At 40.2% G+C, this 20,053-nt stretch overlaps 1 protein-coding gene across 1 annotated transcript in view; it reads right to left on the bottom strand.

Moving 5' to 3' along the window:
* NUDCD3 (NudC domain containing 3) overlaps nucleotides 1–20,053 on the bottom strand; it is a 109,204-nt gene that overhangs the window by 30,635 nt on the left and 58,516 nt on the right. Inside the window, exon 5 of the mRNA XM_053718149.1 lies at nucleotides 17,430–17,573. Coding sequence (XP_053574124.1) covers nucleotides 17,430–17,573 — 144 coding nt within the window. The remainder of the gene's footprint in view (nucleotides 1–17,429; nucleotides 17,574–20,053) is intronic.

Below are 20,053 nucleotides of genomic sequence, written 5' to 3'. Positions count from 1 at the left end.
CCTCTAATCTAAATGCATTTTTACCACTAGAGGGCATTAGTTGATGTGTTTCATATAGATAACATTGAACTCATGCACGTGACATGATCTAGGAATGAGCACTGATCGGCTAAAATGCAAGTCTGTCAAAATAACTGAAATAAGGGGGCAGTTAGCAGAAGCTTAGATACAAGGTAATTACAGAGGTAGAACGTGTATTATTATAACTGTGTTGGTTATGCAAAACTGGGGAATGGGTAATAAAGGGATTATCTTTCTTTTTAACCAACAAAAATTCTGGTGTTGACTGTCCCTTTAAATCCAAACCTTTTCCGGTCTCAAGCAGTTTGGATAAAAGGTTTACTACCTGTACTAATATGGCGCAGGCGGGGGGGCTTGATTTAATTACATTCAAACATGTCAACTTTACTGTAATGGATAATATGGCATTCTCAGAAATATCAGTATGTTCAAGATAGAATATGTTTATTTCCTACAGATAAATATGACATTCTTAAACACATACGGCTTCTTGTACAATATGCTAAACAGTTATTAGTTCTGTAGTTGTAACAGTAGATTGAATGAGCTGGATCTACACATTTAGGTTAATCTGTTAATATCACATTATACACTTCTAAGATACATTTCACAAAAATCTTCATTTATTTGGGTTTCTCATTTCTGAACTAAGAATACTAAATTATGAAAACTTTCTTTTGTAGGCTGTTATTAGAACTTATATTTTTTTCCATTTAAAGAATTAAGCAACAAAATCTACTCAACTGATAGATTAGTCCACTGGAATCAAATACACAAACCTAAACATCCCAATAGTTAAAAGGGACAAAAGGGTCACATTTAAATTAATTTATTATGTGCTCAGAAAAATTTTTGCAATAAAATTTCACTTGCAAAGATTCAGATTTGACAGTATGGATGGGCATCCATTACTTATAACAAAGTCCAAAGAAGTGGCAGCATACTTTATTCATATAAGCACAAAGTTACGGAAACTTTTTCAGGATTGCTCCCATAATCATGCTATCCAACAGACTAATTAAACCTCAACATTTTATATGATAGCACCACTAGAGAAACCATCAAATATTTTAAGTCTTTAAAGCTCTTTATAGAGGATTACAAATAAATTCAGGATACATTTTTAGATAATACATTACATATCAATCCTAACCTACTCTAATCTAAATCCTTACATAATAATTACAAAACCAGGTATGATGCACATACACGCAAATACATTTGTTTTCCTCATTTTAATTCACAAAATAATTTCTTCACTCCACACTTACTTAAATTTAATATGACTGGTAGTAGCATTTAAATAATTCACAAAAGCTACAATGGTTCCAACGTCACCCAACTATATTCCAAAAATGTCATTTTTATAGTGCCACCAACTGACACCATATTGAATAAACCATCTATTTGGAAAAACTAATTTATCTTCATAAACATTCATTAAGATGTTTGCATAATTGGGGGCAACGTTTTAACCTATAGTTGTACCTTGATTTTGCAAATAATAAATTATTTTCAAACAAAAAATAATTATAATAAAGAGCTAACTCCATGAATTGTAAAAAAAAAAAAAAAAATCTATCTGTGGAAAATTGTAACAACTGTCTGAACCAAGAACTGCCCTAATAGCCCCATCACACTTTCATAGGTGATAGATTTATATAAGCTTTCAACATCTAAACTGAACAAAATACATTTATCTGATGGAAAAACTAAATAATCTATTTTTAGTAAAAAAAAAAAAAAAAAAATTTATGCTTACCTGATAAATTTATTTATTTCTTGACACGGTGAGTCCACGGATCATCATTAATTACTGTTGGAAATATCACTCCTGGCCAGCAGGAGGAGGCAAAGAGCACCACAGCAAAGCTGTTAAGTATCACTTCCCTTCCCACAAACCCCAGTCATTCGACCAAAGGAAACACAAGGTGCAGAGGTGCATATAACAAAAAACTGTCTGAAAAAACAGGGCGGGCCGTGGACTTACCGTGTCAAGAAATAAATAAATTTATCAGGTAAGCATAAATTTTGTTTTCTTTCTAATGACATGGTGAGTCCACGGATCATCATTAATTACTGTTGGGAATCAATACCCAAGCTAGAGGACACAGATGATAAGGGAGGGACAAGACAGGTAACCTAAACAGAAGACACCAGTGCTTGAAGAACCCTTCTCCCAAAAGAGGTCGCAGCCAAGGCAAAAGTATGTAGAGAGGACCAAGTTGCAGCCTTGCAAATCTGTTCCACAGAAGCTTAATTTTTGAAGGCCCAGGAAAAAGAAACGGTCCTCGTAGAGTGAACCGTGATTCTCTCAGTAGGCTGCCATCCAGCAGTTTCATAGGCCAAATAAATTATCCTCTTCAGCCAGAGCAAAAGAGCGAAAGATAAGTAGCCGTAGCTTTCTGGCCCTTGTGTTTCTCAGAGAAACAGACAAACAAAAAAGGAGACTGGTGAAAGCCCTTAGTCGCCTGCAAGTAGAATTACAGCGCATGCACCACATCTAGGTTGTGCAACAAACGCTCCTTATAAGAAGGGTTAGGACACAAAGAAGGAACGACGATTTCCTGATTAATATTCCTATCCGAAACAACCTTAGGAAGGAAACCTAACTTAGTACGCAGAACCATCTTATTAGAATGAAAGATAAGATAAGGGGAATCATACTGCAACGCCAAGAGTTCAAAGACACTCCGAGCAGAAGAAATGGCAAAAAACAAAACAAAACAAAAAAAACTTCCAAGATAACATCTTAATACCTAAGGAAATGGAGCCTGCTGTAAAACTCTAAAAACATGGTTAAGACTTCAGGAGGCGTAACAGATTTAAACACAGACCTGATTCTGACGAAGGCCTGACAAAAGGATTGCACGTCTGGCACATTCACCAGATGCTTAACAAAATTGACAAGGTAGAAATCTGACCGTTCAGAGTACTTGCTTACAAACCTTTCTCCAGACCCTCCTAGAGAAAAAACAAAATTCTAGGAATCCTAACTCTACTCCAAGAGTAGCCCTTGGATTCACACCAATACAGATATTTACGCAATACTATATGATAAATCTCTCTAGTCACAGGCTGAAAACCCACGCTTAGAAGGAACTAATCATTTAAACTCCAAGCAGAAAGCTTCAGAGAAACAAAATTTGGATGAGAGAAGGGACCCTGATCAGAAGGTCGTTACTCAGATGCAGTCTCCAAGGTGAAGAGATAACATCTCTTCTAGGTCTGCATATCAGGTCATGCGAGGCACACAGGGATAATCTGAATTACCTACGCCTATCCTGTTTGATACGAACAATAATTTGTGGAAGAGGAGCAAACCGAGAAACAGTGATGTCAGAATGAATCCCAAGGAAACGCCAGGGAATTTAACAGAGCAGCCTGCTGATCTCTAGACCTTTAACATAACTTGGAAGCTTGGCATACTGCCATCTCCAACTCCAGCACCCCCCATTGAGGGTTAACCTAGAGAACACCTCCGGTAGAAGCACCCACTCCTCGGAATGAAAAATCTGACTGCTCAAGAAGACCGCTCCCGGTATTCACTCCTGAAATGTGAATAGCGGATAAACAACGATGTGAGCGTCCGCCCACCGAACAAGGCAAAGGAACTCCAGGTTCCTCCTAGGTGGTTAACGTAACCGCTGAGACGAAATTGTACAACCAGAACTGGAAAAAACGGTTAAGACAAAGCCATCAGAGCAATGTAGATCGCTTTCAACTCCAAAATGGTTATGGGAAGAGCAGACTCCTCCCTAGTTCATAATCACCATCCAACAGGCTAGCGACTATGGTCACCATTACTCAGGAAAGTCTCCGGAAGCATGTGCCCTGAGACAGAAGCACCTGAGAACTGGAGAATGTAGGGAACAATCCCGCTACCTCTCACAAGATAAGCAAGCGCTCTACCACTAATTCTAGATCTATCCTGCAAGACAAAGCCACAGGATCCCCTGGTCCACTATCTGAACATGCATAACAGCAGACACTCAGATGAAATCGAGCCAAGGAATGAAGCAACCATCAGACCAATTACCTCCATATACTGAGCCACAGAAGGGCCAAACAGTAGAATGCCAAAAAAGGCTAGAGGAAAAAACCCCACTATTTTCTGACCCCTGTCAAAAAAAATATTTTCAGAGATAGAGAAACTTATATGGTCCCAGAGAAACTACCCCTGTAGCTGGAACAAGGGAATTCTTCAGATTCACTTCCACCCATGGAATGAAGAAAAACAACAAGATCTCTGTATGAAAGTTTGATTGTTGAAAAGATGGCGTCGGAACCTTATGACGTCCAGGAAAGTCATCACAGCAATTCACTGAAACCCGATCACTGGCAATATAGCCCCCTCTGAGAGCTATGGCAAGGCCAGAGGAAAGAGCCACAAACTGAAAGTGTTTGACAGAAAGGCTAAACTCAGGAACTTGAACATACACGTTCTCCAGGTCTATGGTCACCATGAACTGACCCTCTTGGACCAACTGGAACTATCCCAGGGAAAGGAGGTTCCAAATGCACTTCAAAAAATGCCTCACTGTTATCTGGCCTGCAGGTAAAATTGAGAGGAGGAACCTGCCTCTAGGATAAAGGTATGATTCTATGTAGAAAACCTGAGATACTAAGTCCATAGCCTATCTAGGACATTTCGCATCCTCTTGGAGACAAACCGAGAGATACAGCACCCCCTCACTTGACCAATTCCCGGAATGGGGGCAAACTCCTCTAGGACTATTCATCTTGTCTTGTGGTAGACACATATCAGAAAAAATACCTGACAGATCCGGACCAAACAAGGTCTTACCCTTGAAAAGGAAGTGCCAGAAGCTTGGACTCAAGGAAAAATCCACTGACCAAAATAAGGCCCCAACTCCCCGCGGGCTAGCACAGCTAAGCCAGATCTTGACTCTTGGCTTAAAAACCTGCATGGTAGCATCAGAAATAAAAGAATGGCTAGATAAAGAACCTTCGGTTCTAGATCTCCTCCAAGGGAGTCCCTAGTAATTGAAATCAGACAAGGCGTCACACCCTTAAGATGCCGCACTTGACACAGTGGTAACACAAACTTCCATGTAAGTCCATTGATCCTGAAAAGAGCAGCAATCCTCTCTAGGGAGGAGAAATGGTCCCTACTACTTAGGCACCGTGCGCCCTGATATTTAATGGAGATAGCGACAGGAAAACTTCCTAGCACGGTCTGGACCAGGAAAAACTTCCACAGAGGAATCCTGGTATTTATAAGGTTTACTAGGTTCTTAGGGTTGACAACGACAGGCGTATCAGAGTCGCTCCAAGGTAGCCAAAACCTCAATCAACAATACACAGTGGTTGTTCAATCTTAAATCTGAAGGATACTACTTCAGTATCAGATTAAGGAATTATACTGTCCGAATCTGAGATTTCACCCTCAGAGGCTACCGACGTATCCTCCACATCAGACCTATGAGGAAGGTGAGCCAGAGTAGCAGGAAATGGAACAGAAACCTTACTAGCTGAATTTCTAAATTTTCCTTTTGCGTATTCCTTTGAACATAGGAAAAGCAGATAATGCCGCAGATATCGCCAAAGATACCTGTGCAACAACTTTTGCAGGCAAAAAATAGGGGGGGGGGGGGGGGGGTAGGGACAGCGCTGAAACAGCGGATATTGATATCCTATTAGGTTCTAAGTAATGATATCTGAAGGGTGTGTATACAGAAAGTGATACAGAGAAATTTGTGATCGCATATTGCGGACTCTATTTCTTGCTAAATTGGAAAGACATTTTAGCCAGGTACCACGCTGTTTTTAATCTCACTTTTTTAGAGATAATCCCTGTATTAGATTCCACTTGGAACGGTTCCATTGTCTCTACTTTAAACGTTCCAATATGTTACTTGTATGTTCTTGTATAATACAATAGCATTGTGATAGGTTTTTTACAATTTTAGTGTACTATTAACTCTGATGCCGGCATCTTTATCATTAACTTTAACATTGATTTTAACATTGTTTCATATTAACATTCTGTTTCTAATATAAATACATTTGTAATATTACATTATCACTATAACTTTCTCTGTATCACTTTCTGTATACACACCCTTCAGATATATCATTACTTAGAACCCAATTAGATCATCTCTATCCGCTGTTTCAGCGCTGTCCCTACCCCCCCCTCCTATTTTTTGATCTTCCACTTGGTTTTCAGTTTTGGAGGACTGTTTACCCCTTAGGGATTAGCCTTTAGAGATCCACCTAGAGTGTAGTATATTAAATATTTGTAAACTTCTGCAGGCAAATAAGCTCCTCCAGGAGACTGAGAGGAATTGAAGGACACTATATGTGTAGCCATTAAGGCTTGGGACGGTTGAGGAGAAAGCTGTGGTAATGCCTAAAAACAGCATCATCCTAAGAGACATGAGGCTCAGAAAATCAAATTTGTCCATAGGAGCAGAACTCAAGCTCCAAAATCAAACTAACAGCACAAAAATCACATACTTTAAATAATTGTGCTGCCACTTCAAAAATAAATAAAAATGCCTTATATGAGAGGATATGAGAGGTAAGAAACCAAAGAGCAGCTCCCTGATCCAAGAATAATACCCCAAATTACTTAAAGGGACAGTAAACCTTAAAAAAAATGTTATATTACATTATATTAGCGCAAACATTGTAAAACCTAATATTCCCTTATAATTTTTAAAAGAAACGGCTGTTTTACACACCCGCTCTCTGTGATCTTCTGAGCGGGTCGGTTTGTTTTACACAGCGCATCGGGCTAGTTGTATAGTCACAGCCCGGCCCCACCGCGCCATTATACTAAGTGCAGCTCGCTCCCGCTGTCAGACACAGTATAATGGCGCGGTCGGGCCGGGCTGTGACTATACAGCTGGCCCGATGCGCTGTGTAAAACAAACAGACCCGCTCAGAAGATCACAGAGAGCGGGTCTGTAAAACAGCCGTTTCTTTTAAAAATTATAAGGGAATATTAGGTTTTACAATGTTTGCGCTAATATAACATTATTTTTAAGGTTTACTGCCACTTTAATGTTAAGATATTAAAGACTTTGGTAATGTTTTAAAAATGTGCTTGTTACTTTAAAATATTTCAATAATATTAAGCAACCTGCAATATAGAAATAAAAATAACTGTTTAGTTCTAGAACTGTATCATGCAGAGTTAGTGTTTCTCAGATCTAAACAAGAGAGCAGCTCCCGCCATGAAAAGGAGCATCGAGTGCACCGGGAACAACTTAAAACGCAGGAAGACTGAATCAACCCTACTAAACAAAGTCTCTCACAGAGACTGTAGGTCTAAGTACCGCACCATTCTCAGTGAGGAGAAAGTGGGCACTTAAGATCCGGAACAGAAAGCCGAAAATAGCGCCCCTCTTCTAGGAGGCGGAGCCAGCAGAACAAGGAAAATTAAGTTCGCTGTTAAAATCAACTGAACGCTTCATAGTCACAAAACCTCCATTAAAAATTAAAGCAGCAGAACAACTAGTCCTCCGGTACACCCAAACCCTTAAATTTCCACTGAAATACAGTGGATACCTCCGGATAACACTGCCTACAGCAGTAACAGTCCTACCACTGCCTGAATAATCCTTTCCTAAAGGAATAATCAGTCCCAATAAAGATGCAGTTTATTTTATTTCTTAAGTGCCCATCTCCTAACCTAGAAGACCAAAAAGGCACTTACCTGCATCTAGCCGACCGGCAGGAGGACAGCTCACCCCGCTTGAGAGGATGTCGCTCCTCACAGAGACCTGTGAAACTAGGAAAGACAGAGTAAACTTACTCAGGCTTTCTAAACCAGGGCAGCAACATGTTAGAAAAACACAGCAAGGTCCACCTCATAAGTTACTAACTGCTTTAAAGCCACCACTGCCCTACTGAAGAGGCTAACGAGTACGGCTAGACCCAATCCTGAGAGGAAAGAACGGAGCAAACCTACTCTGGTTTTTAAAATAATAAACTCTTGATTAAAGTAAAATAAAACATAATTTATGCTTACCTGATAAATTCCTTTCTTCTGTAGTGTGATCAGTCCACGGGTCATCATTACTTCTGGGATATTACTCCTCCCCAACAGGAAGTGCAAGAGGATTCACCCAGCAGAGCTGCATATAGCTCCTCCCCTCTACGTCACTCCCAGTCATTCGACCAAGGACCAACGAGAAAGGAAAAGCCAAGGGTGAAGTGGTGACTGGAGTATAAATTAAAAAATATTTACCTGCCTTAAAAACAGGGCGGGCCGTGGACTGATCACACTACAGAAGAAAGGAATTTATCAGGTAAGCATAAATTATGTTTTCTTCTGTTAAGTGTGATCAGTCCACGGGTCATCATTACTTCTGGGATACCAATACCAAAGCAAAAGTACACGGATGACGGGAGGGATAGGCAGGCTCTTTATACAGAAGGAACCACTGCCTGAAGAACCTTTCTCCCAAAAATAGCCTCCGATGAAGCAAAAGTGTCAAATTTGGAAAATTTGGAAAAAGTATGAAGCGAAGACCAAGTTGCAGCCTTGCAAATCTGTTCAACAGAGGCCTCATTCTTGAAGGCCCAAGTGGAAGCCACAGCTCTAGTAGAATGAGCTGTAATTCTTTCAGGAGGCTGCTGTCCAGCAGTCTCATAAGCTAAACGAATTATGCTACGAAGCCAAAAAGAAAGAGAGGTAGCGGAAGCTTTTTGACCTTTCCTCTGCCCAGAGTAAATGACAAACAGAGAAGACGTTTGTCGAAATTCCTTAGTTGCCTGTAAGTAAAATTTTAGAGCACGGACTACATCCAGGTTGTGCAGTAGACGTTCCTTCTTTGAAGAAGGATTTGGGCATAAAGAAGGAACAACAATCTCTTGATTGATATTCCTGTTAGTAACTACCTTAGGTAAGAACCCAGGTTTAGTACGCAGGACTACCTTATCCGAATGAAAAATCAAATAAGGAGAATCACAATGTAAGGCTGATAATTCAGAGACTCTTCGAGCCGAGGAAATAGCCATTAAAAATAGAACTTTCCAAGACAACAACTTTATATCAATGGAATGAAGGGGTTCAAACGGAACGCCCTGTAAAACATTAAGAACAAGGTTTAAACTCCATGGTGGAGCAACAGTTTTAAACACAGGCTTAATCCTGGCCAAAGCCTGACAAAAAGCCTGGACGTCAGGAACTTCTGACAGACGTTTGTGTAACAGAATGGACAGAGCTGAGATCTGTCCCTTTAAAGAACTAGCAGATAAACCCTTTTCTAAACCTTCTTGTAGAAAAGACAATATCCTAGGAATCCTAACCTTACTCCAAGAGTAACCTTTGGATTCACACCAATATAGGTATTTACGCCATATCTTATGGTAAATCTTTCTGGTAACAGGTTTCCTAGCCTGTATTAAGGTATCAATAACTGACTCAGAAAACCCACGTCTTGATAAAATCAAGCGTTCAATTTCCAAGCAGTCAGCTTCAGAGAAGTTAGATTTTGATGTTTGAAGGGACCCTGTATCAGAAGGTCCTGTTTCAGAGGTAGAGACCAAGGTGGACAGGATGACATGTCCACCAGGTCTGCATACCAAGTCCTGCGTGGCCACGCAGGTGCTATTAGAATCACTGATGCTCTCTCTTGTTTGATTCTGGCAATCAATCGAGGAAGCAACGGGAAGGGTGGAAACACGTAAGCCATCCTGAAGTCCCAAGGTGCTGTCAGAGCATCTATCAGGACTGCTCCTGGATCCCTGGATCTGGACCCGTAACGAGGAAGCTTGGCGTTCTGTCGAGACGCCATGAGATCTATCTCTGGTTTGCCCCAACGTCGAAGTATTTGGGCAAAGACCTCCGGATGAAGTTCCCACTCCCCCGGATGAAAAGTCTGACGACTTAAGAAATCCGCCTCCCAGTTCTCCACTCCCGGGATGTGGATTGCTGACAGGTGGCAAGAGTGAGACTCTGCCCAGCGAATTATCTTTGATACTTCCATCATAGCTAGGGAGCTTCTTGTCCCTCCCTGATGGTTGATGTAAGCTACAGTCGTGATGTTGTCCGACTGAAACCTGATGAACCCCCGAGTTGTCAACTGGGGCCAAGCCAGGAGGGCATTGAGAACTGCTCTCAATTCCAGAATGTTTATTGGCAGGAGACTCTCCTCCTGACTCCATTGTCCCTGAGCCTTCAGAGAATTCCAGACGGCACCCCAACCTAGAAGGCTGGCGTCTGTTGTTACGATTGTCCAGTCTGGTCTGCTGAATGGCATCCCCCTGGACAGATGTGGCCGAGAAAGCCACCATAGAAGAGAATTTCTGGTCTCTTGATCCAGATTCAGAGAAGGGGATAAGTCTGAGTAATCCCCATTCCACTGACTTAGCATGCACAGTTGCAGTGGTCTGAGGTGTAAGCGTGCAAAGGGTACTATGTCCATTGCCGCTACCATTAAGCCGATTACCTCCATGCATTGAGCCACTGACGGGTGTTGAATGGAATGAAGGGTGCGGCAAGCACTTTGAAGTCTTGTTAGCCTGTCCTCTGTCAGGTAAATCTTCATTTCTACAGAATCTATAAGAGTCCCCAGGAAGGGAACTCTTGTGAGTGGAACGAGTGAACTTTTCTTTTCGTTCACCTTCCATCCATGTGACCTTAGAAATGCCAGCACTAACTCTGTATGAGACTTGGCAGTTTGAAAGCTTGAAGCTTGTATCAGAATGTCGTCTAGGTATGGAGCTACCGAGATTCCCCGCGGTCTTAGTACCGCCAGAAGAGCACCCAGAACCTTTGTGAAGATTCTTGGAGCTGTAGCCAATCCGAATGGAAGAGCCACAAACTGGTAATGCCTGTCTAGGAAGGCAAACCTTAGGTACCGATAATGATCTTTGTGAATCGGTATGTGAAGGTAAGCATCTTTTAAATCTACAGTGGTCATGTACTGACCTTCTTGGATCATAGGTAAAATTGTCCGAATAGTCTCCATCTTGAACGATGGAACTCTTAGGAATTTGTTTAGGATCTTTAAGTCCAGGATTGGTCTGAAAGTTCCCTCTTTTTTGGGAACCACAAACAGATTTGAGTAAAACCCCTGTCCCTGTTCTGATCGTGGAACTGGATGGATTACTCCCATTAACAAGAGCTCTTGTACGCAGCGTAGAAACGCCTCTTTCTTTGTCTGGATTGTTGACAATCTTGACAGATGAAATCTCTCTCTTGGAGGAGAGTATTTGAAGTCCAGAAGGTATCCCTGAGATATTATCTCTAGCGCCCAGGGATCCTGAACATCTCTTGCCCAAGCCTGGGCGAAGAGAGAAAGTCTGCCCCCCACTAGATCCGATCCCGGATCGGGGGCCCTCAATTCATGCTGTTTTAGGGGCAGCAGCAGGTTTCCTAGTCTGCTTGCCCTTGTTCCAGGACTGGTTAGGTTTCCAGCCTTGTCTGTAGCGAGCAACAGCTCCTTCCTGTTTTGGTGCAGAGGAAGTTGATGCTGCTCCTGCTTTGAAATTACGAAAGGAACGAAAATTAGACTTTTTTCTAGTCTTGGCTTTGGCTTTGTCCTGAGGCAGGGCATGGCCTTTACCTCCTGTAATGTCAGCGATAATCTCTTTCAACCCGGGCCCGAATAAGGTCTGCCCTTTGAAAGGTATATTAAGCAATTTAGACTTAGAAGTAACATCAGCTGACCAGGATTTTAGCCACAGCGCCCTGCGTGCCTGAATGGCGAATCCTGAATTCTTCGCCGTAAGTTTAGTAAGATGTACTACGGCCTCCGAAATGAATGAATTAGCTAGTTTAAGGACTCTAAGCCTGTCCAGAGTAGCTGAACCAATGTTCTCTTCCAGAGACTCAATCCAGAATGCCGCTGCAGCCGTGATCGGCGCAATGCATGCAAGGGGTTGCAATATAAAACCTTGTTGAACAAACATTTTCTTAAGGTAACCCTCTAACTTTTTATCCATTGGATCTGAAAAAGCACAGCTATCCTCCACCGGGATAGTGGTACACTTAGCTAAGGTAGAAACTGCTCCCTCCACATTAGGGACCGTTTGCCATAAGTCCCTTGTGGTGGCGTCTATTGGAAACATTTTTCTAAATATCGGAGGGGGTGAGAACGGCACACCGGGTCTATCCCACTCCTTAGTAACAATTTCAGTAAGTCTCTTAGGTATAGGAAAAACCTCAGTACTCGTCGGTACCGCAAAATATTTATCCAACCTACACATTTTCTCTGGTATTGCAACTGTGTTACAATCATTCAGAGCCGCTAACACCTCCCCTAGTAATACACGGAGGTTTTCCAGTTTAAATTTAAAATTTGAAATATCTGAATCCAGTCTGTTTGGATCAGAACCGTCACCCACAGAATAAAGTTCTCCGTCCTCATGTTCTGCCACCTGTGACGCAGTGTCTGACATGGCCCTAATATTATCAGCGCACTCTGTTCTCACCCCAGAGTGATCACGCTTACCTCTTAGTTCTGGTAATTTAGCCAAAACCTCAGTCATAACAGTAGCCATATCCTGTAATGTGATTTGTAATGGCCGCCCAGATGTACTCGGCGCTACAATATCACGCACCTCCCTCTGAGCGGGAGATGTAGGTACTGACACGTGAGGCGAGTTAGTCGGCATAACTCTCCCCTCGTTGTTTGGTGAAATTTGTTCAATTTGTACAGATTGATTTTTATTTAAAGTAGCATCAATACAGTTAGTACATAAATTTCTATTGGGCTCCACTTTGGCATTGCAACAAATGACACAGGTATCATCCTCTGAATCAGACATGTTTAACACACTAGCAAATAAACTTGCAACTTGGAAATACAATTCAATTAGAATAATATTAAAACGTACTGTGCCTTTAAGAAGCACAGAAGATCTATGACAGTTGAAAATTAATAAATTGAAACAGTTATAGCCTCAATCCTTGTAAACAACACAACTTTAGCAAAGGTTTAATCCCATTAGCAAAGATAACAAATTCTGAAAGCAGGAAACAAATTACAGAATAAACGTTTTTTATCTCAGTCAAACTATAATTCTCACAGCTCTGCTGAGAGAAATTACCTCCCTCAAAATAAGTTTTGAAGACCCCTGAGCTCTGTAGAGATGAACCGGATCATGCAGGGAATACAATGAGTTGCTGACTGAAATATTTGATGCATAGTAAAAGCGCCAAAAAACGGCCCCTCCCCCTCACACACAGCAGTGAGGGAGAACAGAAACTGTCAGAAAAACAGATTAAGCAACTGCCAAGTGGAAAAATAGTGCCCAAACATTTATTCACTCAGTACCTCAGCAAATGAAAACGATTTTACATTCCAGCAAAAACGTTAAACATAATCTCTAGTTATTAAACAGCTTTATGTATTTCTTACAGTGTAATTCTAGTGAAGTACCATTCCCCAGAATACTGAAGTGTAAAGTATACATACATGACATTATATCGGTATGGCAGGATTTTCTCATCAATTCCATTGTCAGAAAATAAAAACTGCTACATACCTCTATGCAGATTCATCTGCCCGCTGTCCCCTGATCTGAAGTTTACCTCTCCTCAGATGGCCGAGAAACAGCAATATGATCTTAACTACTCCGGCTAAAATCATAACAAAAACTCTGGTAGATTCTTCTTCAAACTCTGCCAGAGAGATAATAACACACTCCGGTGCTATTTTAAAATAACAAACTTTTGATTGAAGATATAAAACTAAGTATAATCACCATAGTCCTCTCACACATCCTATCTAGTCGTTGGGTGCAAGAGAATGACTGGGAGTGACGTAGAGGGGAGGAGCTATATGCAGCTCTGCTGGGTGAATCCTCTTGCACTTCCTGTTGGGGAGGAGTAATATCCCAGAAGTAATGATGACCCGTGGACTGATCACACTTAACAGAAGAAATACACTCTTCTTCAGACACCGAAACTTTACCACCTCCTTGCAACACAGGCAAAGAGAATGACTGGGGTTTGTGGGAAGGAAAGTGATACTTAACAGCTTTGCTGTGGTGCTCTTTGCCTCCTCCAGCTGGCCAGGATTTATATTCCCAACAGAAATTAATGATAATCCATGGACTCACTGTGTCATTAGAAAGAAAACCACTAGTATCCTTACTGAAGGAATTAGACAATTCAACGTAAGGTCTTAAAATACGATCTAAGAAAATTAAAACATTAGTAAAGATGGAACCTGTATTGGCAACAATAGGGCACTGGGGGAGTCTTTAAATTTGTAGGAATTTTAGGGAGCGTATATAAAACAGGGGTACGTAAATGGTCTATATAAAAAAAGGTAATTACATCTTTTCCAATAAGATTGTTTAAAAATGCTATCTGAGAAATCCTTTGCAATTACTTCTGTATAGCCAAAATAGAACTAATTTTTATTTTTTTATAAACACTTTCCACATCAAGTTATTTAATTTCATTGATATATTTGTCCAAAATGACAATTGCCCCTCCCTTATCTCAAAAAAATACTTAAAAGGGACATTACAATAATTTATTTTCCTTTTTTCACCATGTGTTTTCCCTTCTAATTTATCCACATCATGTTTAACCAGATTAATAATCGTTTATACACTATGGTTAGACAGAGGGAATAAAAGTACTCTCATTGCGAAGTCCCAATTGATGAAGATGTAATATATCTCTACTATTATGAACACTATCACCTATTTTATCAAACAATGATGTTTTAAACTAAGATTGCGTAAAAAAAATAATCTAAATAACGACTTTATTCAAAACGACAAATTCATTTTGTGGGATATCAATTCCAGTACACTCTCCCCAGGGAATAATCCTGTTCATCTCTTACAAGCTTGGAGCGCTCACTCTCCTCAATTACTTTCTTCAATTTGACAACATTGAAGTTAACCTGGGTGAGTAATTTACTGGATGTTTTGTGTGTCAAAGAGTGTTTAAGCTCAGACTCCATCTCTGTTAATCTGCTTTGCGGAGTTTCAACTTCCTTATTTAAAGCAATCAACTGTGAGTACCATAATATCCACGGAGCATTTGTTAAGTATTTGATCAAATTTATCACAGTACTCTTTATTAATGTGTGGCGAGCACTCATGCACAGACCCCAAGGGATGCACTTAACTATGTGATACTAGTGGCATAAAGGACATAGGCCAATCTTTTCTTAGATAATTTCAATATTAATTCTGTTTGTGCCATTTTCAAAAAAAACCTTGAGCCTTTAGTCAAAATGGTCATCCTTGCTACTTCAAGGTCAGGGTAGGAAAAAGTGTTTAAACACTGTTGTGCTTCATCCATTTTCCAATATTGGATTAATAAACTACTGGTGATTGGGCTGCAAGTAGTTCAGACTATTCCAAAACCAGAAATCAGTCCAGCACTCAAGGCACTATGCACTCCACAAAGGGTTACTACTTAAAACCCCAGCATAATACAACAAAGTCCAAAGAAGTGGCAGAGCAGATATAAATTCTAATAAGAAAAGTGGTTCAGGGTATAGAACTTAACAAAATAAAGGTTATTTCCCTTGTTTGGGTTGTTCATGTTGTGGTAATATGATTAAGGGTTCTCTTTTTTTACCATCCTAGTAAGAAATATTCTATCAGGGGTTATTACACCTGTCAAACTCAGTTTGCTATTTATATGTTGGCGAGATGACTAGATGTATCCGTGATAGAATTATAGAGCATAAGAGTACCATCAGAACCAAAATTGATATGGCCCCAGTAGCTCACCACTTCCTACAAATGGGACATGGTGTTAAACAGTTGAGATTTCAAATCATAGATTTTGTCCCTAAACCCTGCAGGGGAGGGAATAGAGAGTTTATATTAAAGCAACGTGAATCATTCTGGATTCCCGAATTAGGTGCCCTGGAACCCTTAGCATTAAATAGGGATTGGGATCTTTTCAGTAATAAATTCTTTTACAATAATAAATAAAAAATTAAATTCTTTAGTCATAAATTCCTTTGCAAGATAGAAAATTATTTTATGAATTGAATTGAGGAAAACACATGCATTTGCGTGTATGTGTATAAGACCTGGATTTGTAAATATTATGTAATAATTTAGATTAGAGTAGGTTAGGATTGATATGTAATTTATTATCTAGAATTGTATGCTGAATATATTTGTAAAGCTCTATAAAGAGCTAAAATGTTTGATGGTTTTGGTGCCCTATAGTGGTGCTAACATATAAAATGTTTATGTACAATCAGTCTGTTGGATAGAATGATTAAGGGAGAAATCCCGAAACGCTGCTTTCTGTAACTTTGTGCTTATATGAATAAATATTGGTATACTGCCACTTCACTTTGTTGTATTATGCTGGGGTTTTAAGTAGTAACCATTTACGGCATGCATAGTGCCTTGAGTGCTGGACTGATTATTGATTTTGCATCTATAACAGCTCAGTGGCTTGTTCTATGGCCAGGTTACCACCTGGGATTAACTTATTTTAGCCCAATTGTGCTTTTCAGACAGGAAAACTCTTAAGAAGTATATCAGTCCGATCTTGCCTAGCAAAGTCAGTCCAGCCCCGAAATACCAGCCAATCCCTCTCCGAACAAGGGAAGTGGCATCTCCAGATGATCATTTCAGTCTCCTTTTGGACTCATCAGTGCGGTGCAGCCATATCACTCTAAGCACATTGGGCAAGGAGTCCACGTCTGGTTTCTCCCATTATCATTAGCGAGACTTTCCTCAGGGTCATAATACAAATACATTGAGAAAGAGAAGCTGTCTGCCAGGAACAAACAACAGCTCAGTGGCTTGTTCTAAGACCCGGTTACCACCGTTTAATACTTATTCATGCATTAAATATGAATGATTAACTTATTAAACTGGAGATAGACAACTATGAAATTATTGCGATGTAAACAATGTATTTTTAATGGTATATAGCCAAATCAGTAATTTTATGATCTAGCTGTAAAGCTAATCTAAAGAGTTATCATTCTAAAAATGAAACCTTTATCCGATTGTAAATATTAAGATTATAACAACCAGGAAGAACAAGTCTTCATGTAGAAAACCATGATTTAAATTGAGTCTTGCTGACTAGTGATTTAAATTGATTTGATTTAAATCAAATCCATTCTGCCAGGAATAGAAACCAACCAAGTCATTACTAGTACACAGATAATCCCAGTGAATGTCGGCTGAATATCACAGGAGAGGGTCCAATGGCATTTAAGGGAATGTCATATGTTAGAGAAGAGTAAATTGAAATATTGTATTTTTTCATCTTAAGAAGCTTCCCACGCATAATTCTATCACTGTGACAAGCAACTGCATATACACACTTAATGAATAAGTAGTCTTGTTTGAATATAGAGTAGATTTATACATCTATAAATAACTTGCAGTACTGAACATTGATTATCATTTTGTACTTTACACTCCAATCAGTACTTCACATTACATTGTACTAAGAATTATGCTCTATGTCTTACCGCAATGCACTTTCCAGGTTCCAGACTCCAGAGGGAGGTCTCTGCATTTATTTTGTGTGTAAAGTCTCCCTCCATCAAGACACGTTCTCCTCCTCCATCTTTTAGAGCAACACGAATACAAGTACTGCACAGATCTACCACCACCTAAATAGGAGGTTACAAGGATGAATTGGAGTTATAATATCATTAGAAAATAATATCTAGCAATGCGCAAACTACAGAACTGCAATCATAAAATGTGTAATTTCACAACCTCATATTTTTAAACTAATGGATTCAATTTTAACTTAGAAGCCTCAAGCCATGCTTGATGATCATCCCACTAAATATTTCATATTAAAGGACCAGTCAACACATTAGATTTGCATAATCAACAAATGCAAGATAACAAGACAACGCAATAGCACTTAGTCTGAACTTCAAATGAGTAGTAGATTTTTTTTATAACAAATTTCAAAGTTATGTATATTTCCACTCCCCTTGTACCATGTGATAGCAATCAGCCAATCACAAATGCATATACGTATAGTCTGTGAATTCTTGCACATGCTCAGTAGGATCTGGTGACTCAAAAATTGTAAATATAAAAGACTGTGCACATTTTTTTTTAATGAAAGTAAATTGGAAAGTTGTTTAAAATGACATGCTGTATCTGAATCATGAAAATGTAATTTAACCTGAGTGTCCCTTTAAAAGGGGAATGAAACCCCAAATGTTTCTTTCATGATGCAGATCATTATGAAGCTCGATTTATCAAGCCCTTCTCTCCCCTTTGACTGCAGGTTCGCACAAGCGAACCTGCAGATAGGATTTATCAAGCAGCTGGTTCCCTGTCCTGTTCTCCACCTCTTAGGAGGAGAATTTCAGCTCCTGCGCGCCTGCCAGAGGAGAAACCGAGCCGACAGGGGCAAATATATCTGCCCATGGATGATAAATTGAGCCCTATATGCAGGGCTGCCACTAGAAATTTTGGGGCCCCTGACTTAACCATTGATCAGGGCCCCCCCCCCTGCCTTTGACATGTGCAATTTTTGACCAAGTGACTAAAACGTATATGCACTTTATTCTTAAGTGTCTATTTAAACTTGGAAATGTTGTAAAGGTAGTAACATACAAACATACAAACACACAGACACTGAAACACACTCACACATAAGTATTCACATATAGACACTCTAGCAGACACGCAAAGAAACACACTTAGACACAGACACCCAAACAGACACTCAGCACTTGATTACATTGACCTGACAAGTAATGAGGAAGACTACAATTTTGTAAAGAAAACAGAATTTATGTTTACCTGATAAATTACTTTCTCCAACGGTGTGTCCGGTCCACGGCGTCATCCTTACTTGTGGGATATTCTCTTCCCCAACAGGAAATGGCAAAGAGCCCAGCAAAGCTGGTCACATGATCCCTCCTAGGCTCCGCCTACCCCAGTCATTCGACCGACGTTAAGGAGGAATATTTGCATAGGAGAAACCATATGATACCGTGGTGACTGTAGTTAAAGAAAATAAATTATCAGACCTGATTAAAAAACCAGGGCGGGCCGTGGACCGGACACACCGTTGGAGAAAGTAATTTATCAGGTAAACATAAATTCTGTTTTCTCCAACATAGGTGTGTCCGGTCCACGGCGTCATCCTTACTTGTGGGAACCAATACCAAAGCTTTAGGACACGGATGATGGGAGGGAGCAAATCAGGTCACCTAGATGGAAGGCACCACGGCTTGCAAAACCTTTCTCCCAAAAATAGCCTCAGAAGAAGCAAAAGTATCAAACTTGTAAAATTTGGTAAAAGTGTGCAGTGAAGACCAAGTCGCTGCCCTACATATCTGATCAACAGAAGCCTCGTTCTTGAAGGCCCATGTGGAAGCCACAGCCCTAGTGGAATGAGCTGTGATTCTTTCGGGAGGCTGCCGTCCGGCAGTCTCGTAAGCCAATCTGATGATGCTTTTAATCCAAAAAGAGAGAGAGGTAGAAGTTGCTTTTTGACCTCTCCTTTTACCGGAATAAACAACAAACAAGGAAGATGTTTGTCTAAAATCCTTTGTAGCGTCTAAATAGAATTTTAGAGCGCGAACAACATCCAAATTGTGCAACAAACGTTCCTTCTTTGAAACTGGTTTCGGGCACAGAGAAGGTACGATAATCTCCTGGTTAATGTTTTTGTTAGAAACAACTTTTGGAAGAAAACCAGGTTTAGTACGTAAAACCACCTTATCTGCATGGAACACCAGATAAGGAGGAGAACACTGCAGAGCAGATAATTCTGAAACTCTTCTAGCAGAAGAAATTGCAACCAAAAACAAAACTTTCCAAGATAATAACTTAATATCAACGGAATGTAAGGGTTCAAACGGAACCCCCTGAAGAACTGAAAGAACTAAGTCGAGACTCCAAGGAGGAGTCAAAGGTTTGTAAACAGGCTTGATTCTAACCAGAGCCTGAACAAAGGCTTGAACATCTGGCACAGCTGCCAGCTTTTTGTGAAGTAACACAGACAAGGCAGAAATCTGTCCCTTCAGGGAACTTGCAGATAATCCTTTTTCCAATCCTTCTTGAAGGAAGGATAGAATCTTAGGAATCTTAACCTTGTCCCAAGGGAATCCTTTAG

Source organism: Bombina bombina, chromosome 6, assembly GCF_027579735.1.
Source record: "Bombina bombina isolate aBomBom1 chromosome 6, aBomBom1.pri, whole genome shotgun sequence".
In the NCBI taxonomy this organism is placed as follows: domain Eukaryota; kingdom Metazoa; phylum Chordata; class Amphibia; order Anura; family Bombinatoridae; genus Bombina; species Bombina bombina.
Note: the sequence above shows the minus strand (reverse complement) of the source record. Positions and strands in the feature narration are given on the sequence as shown.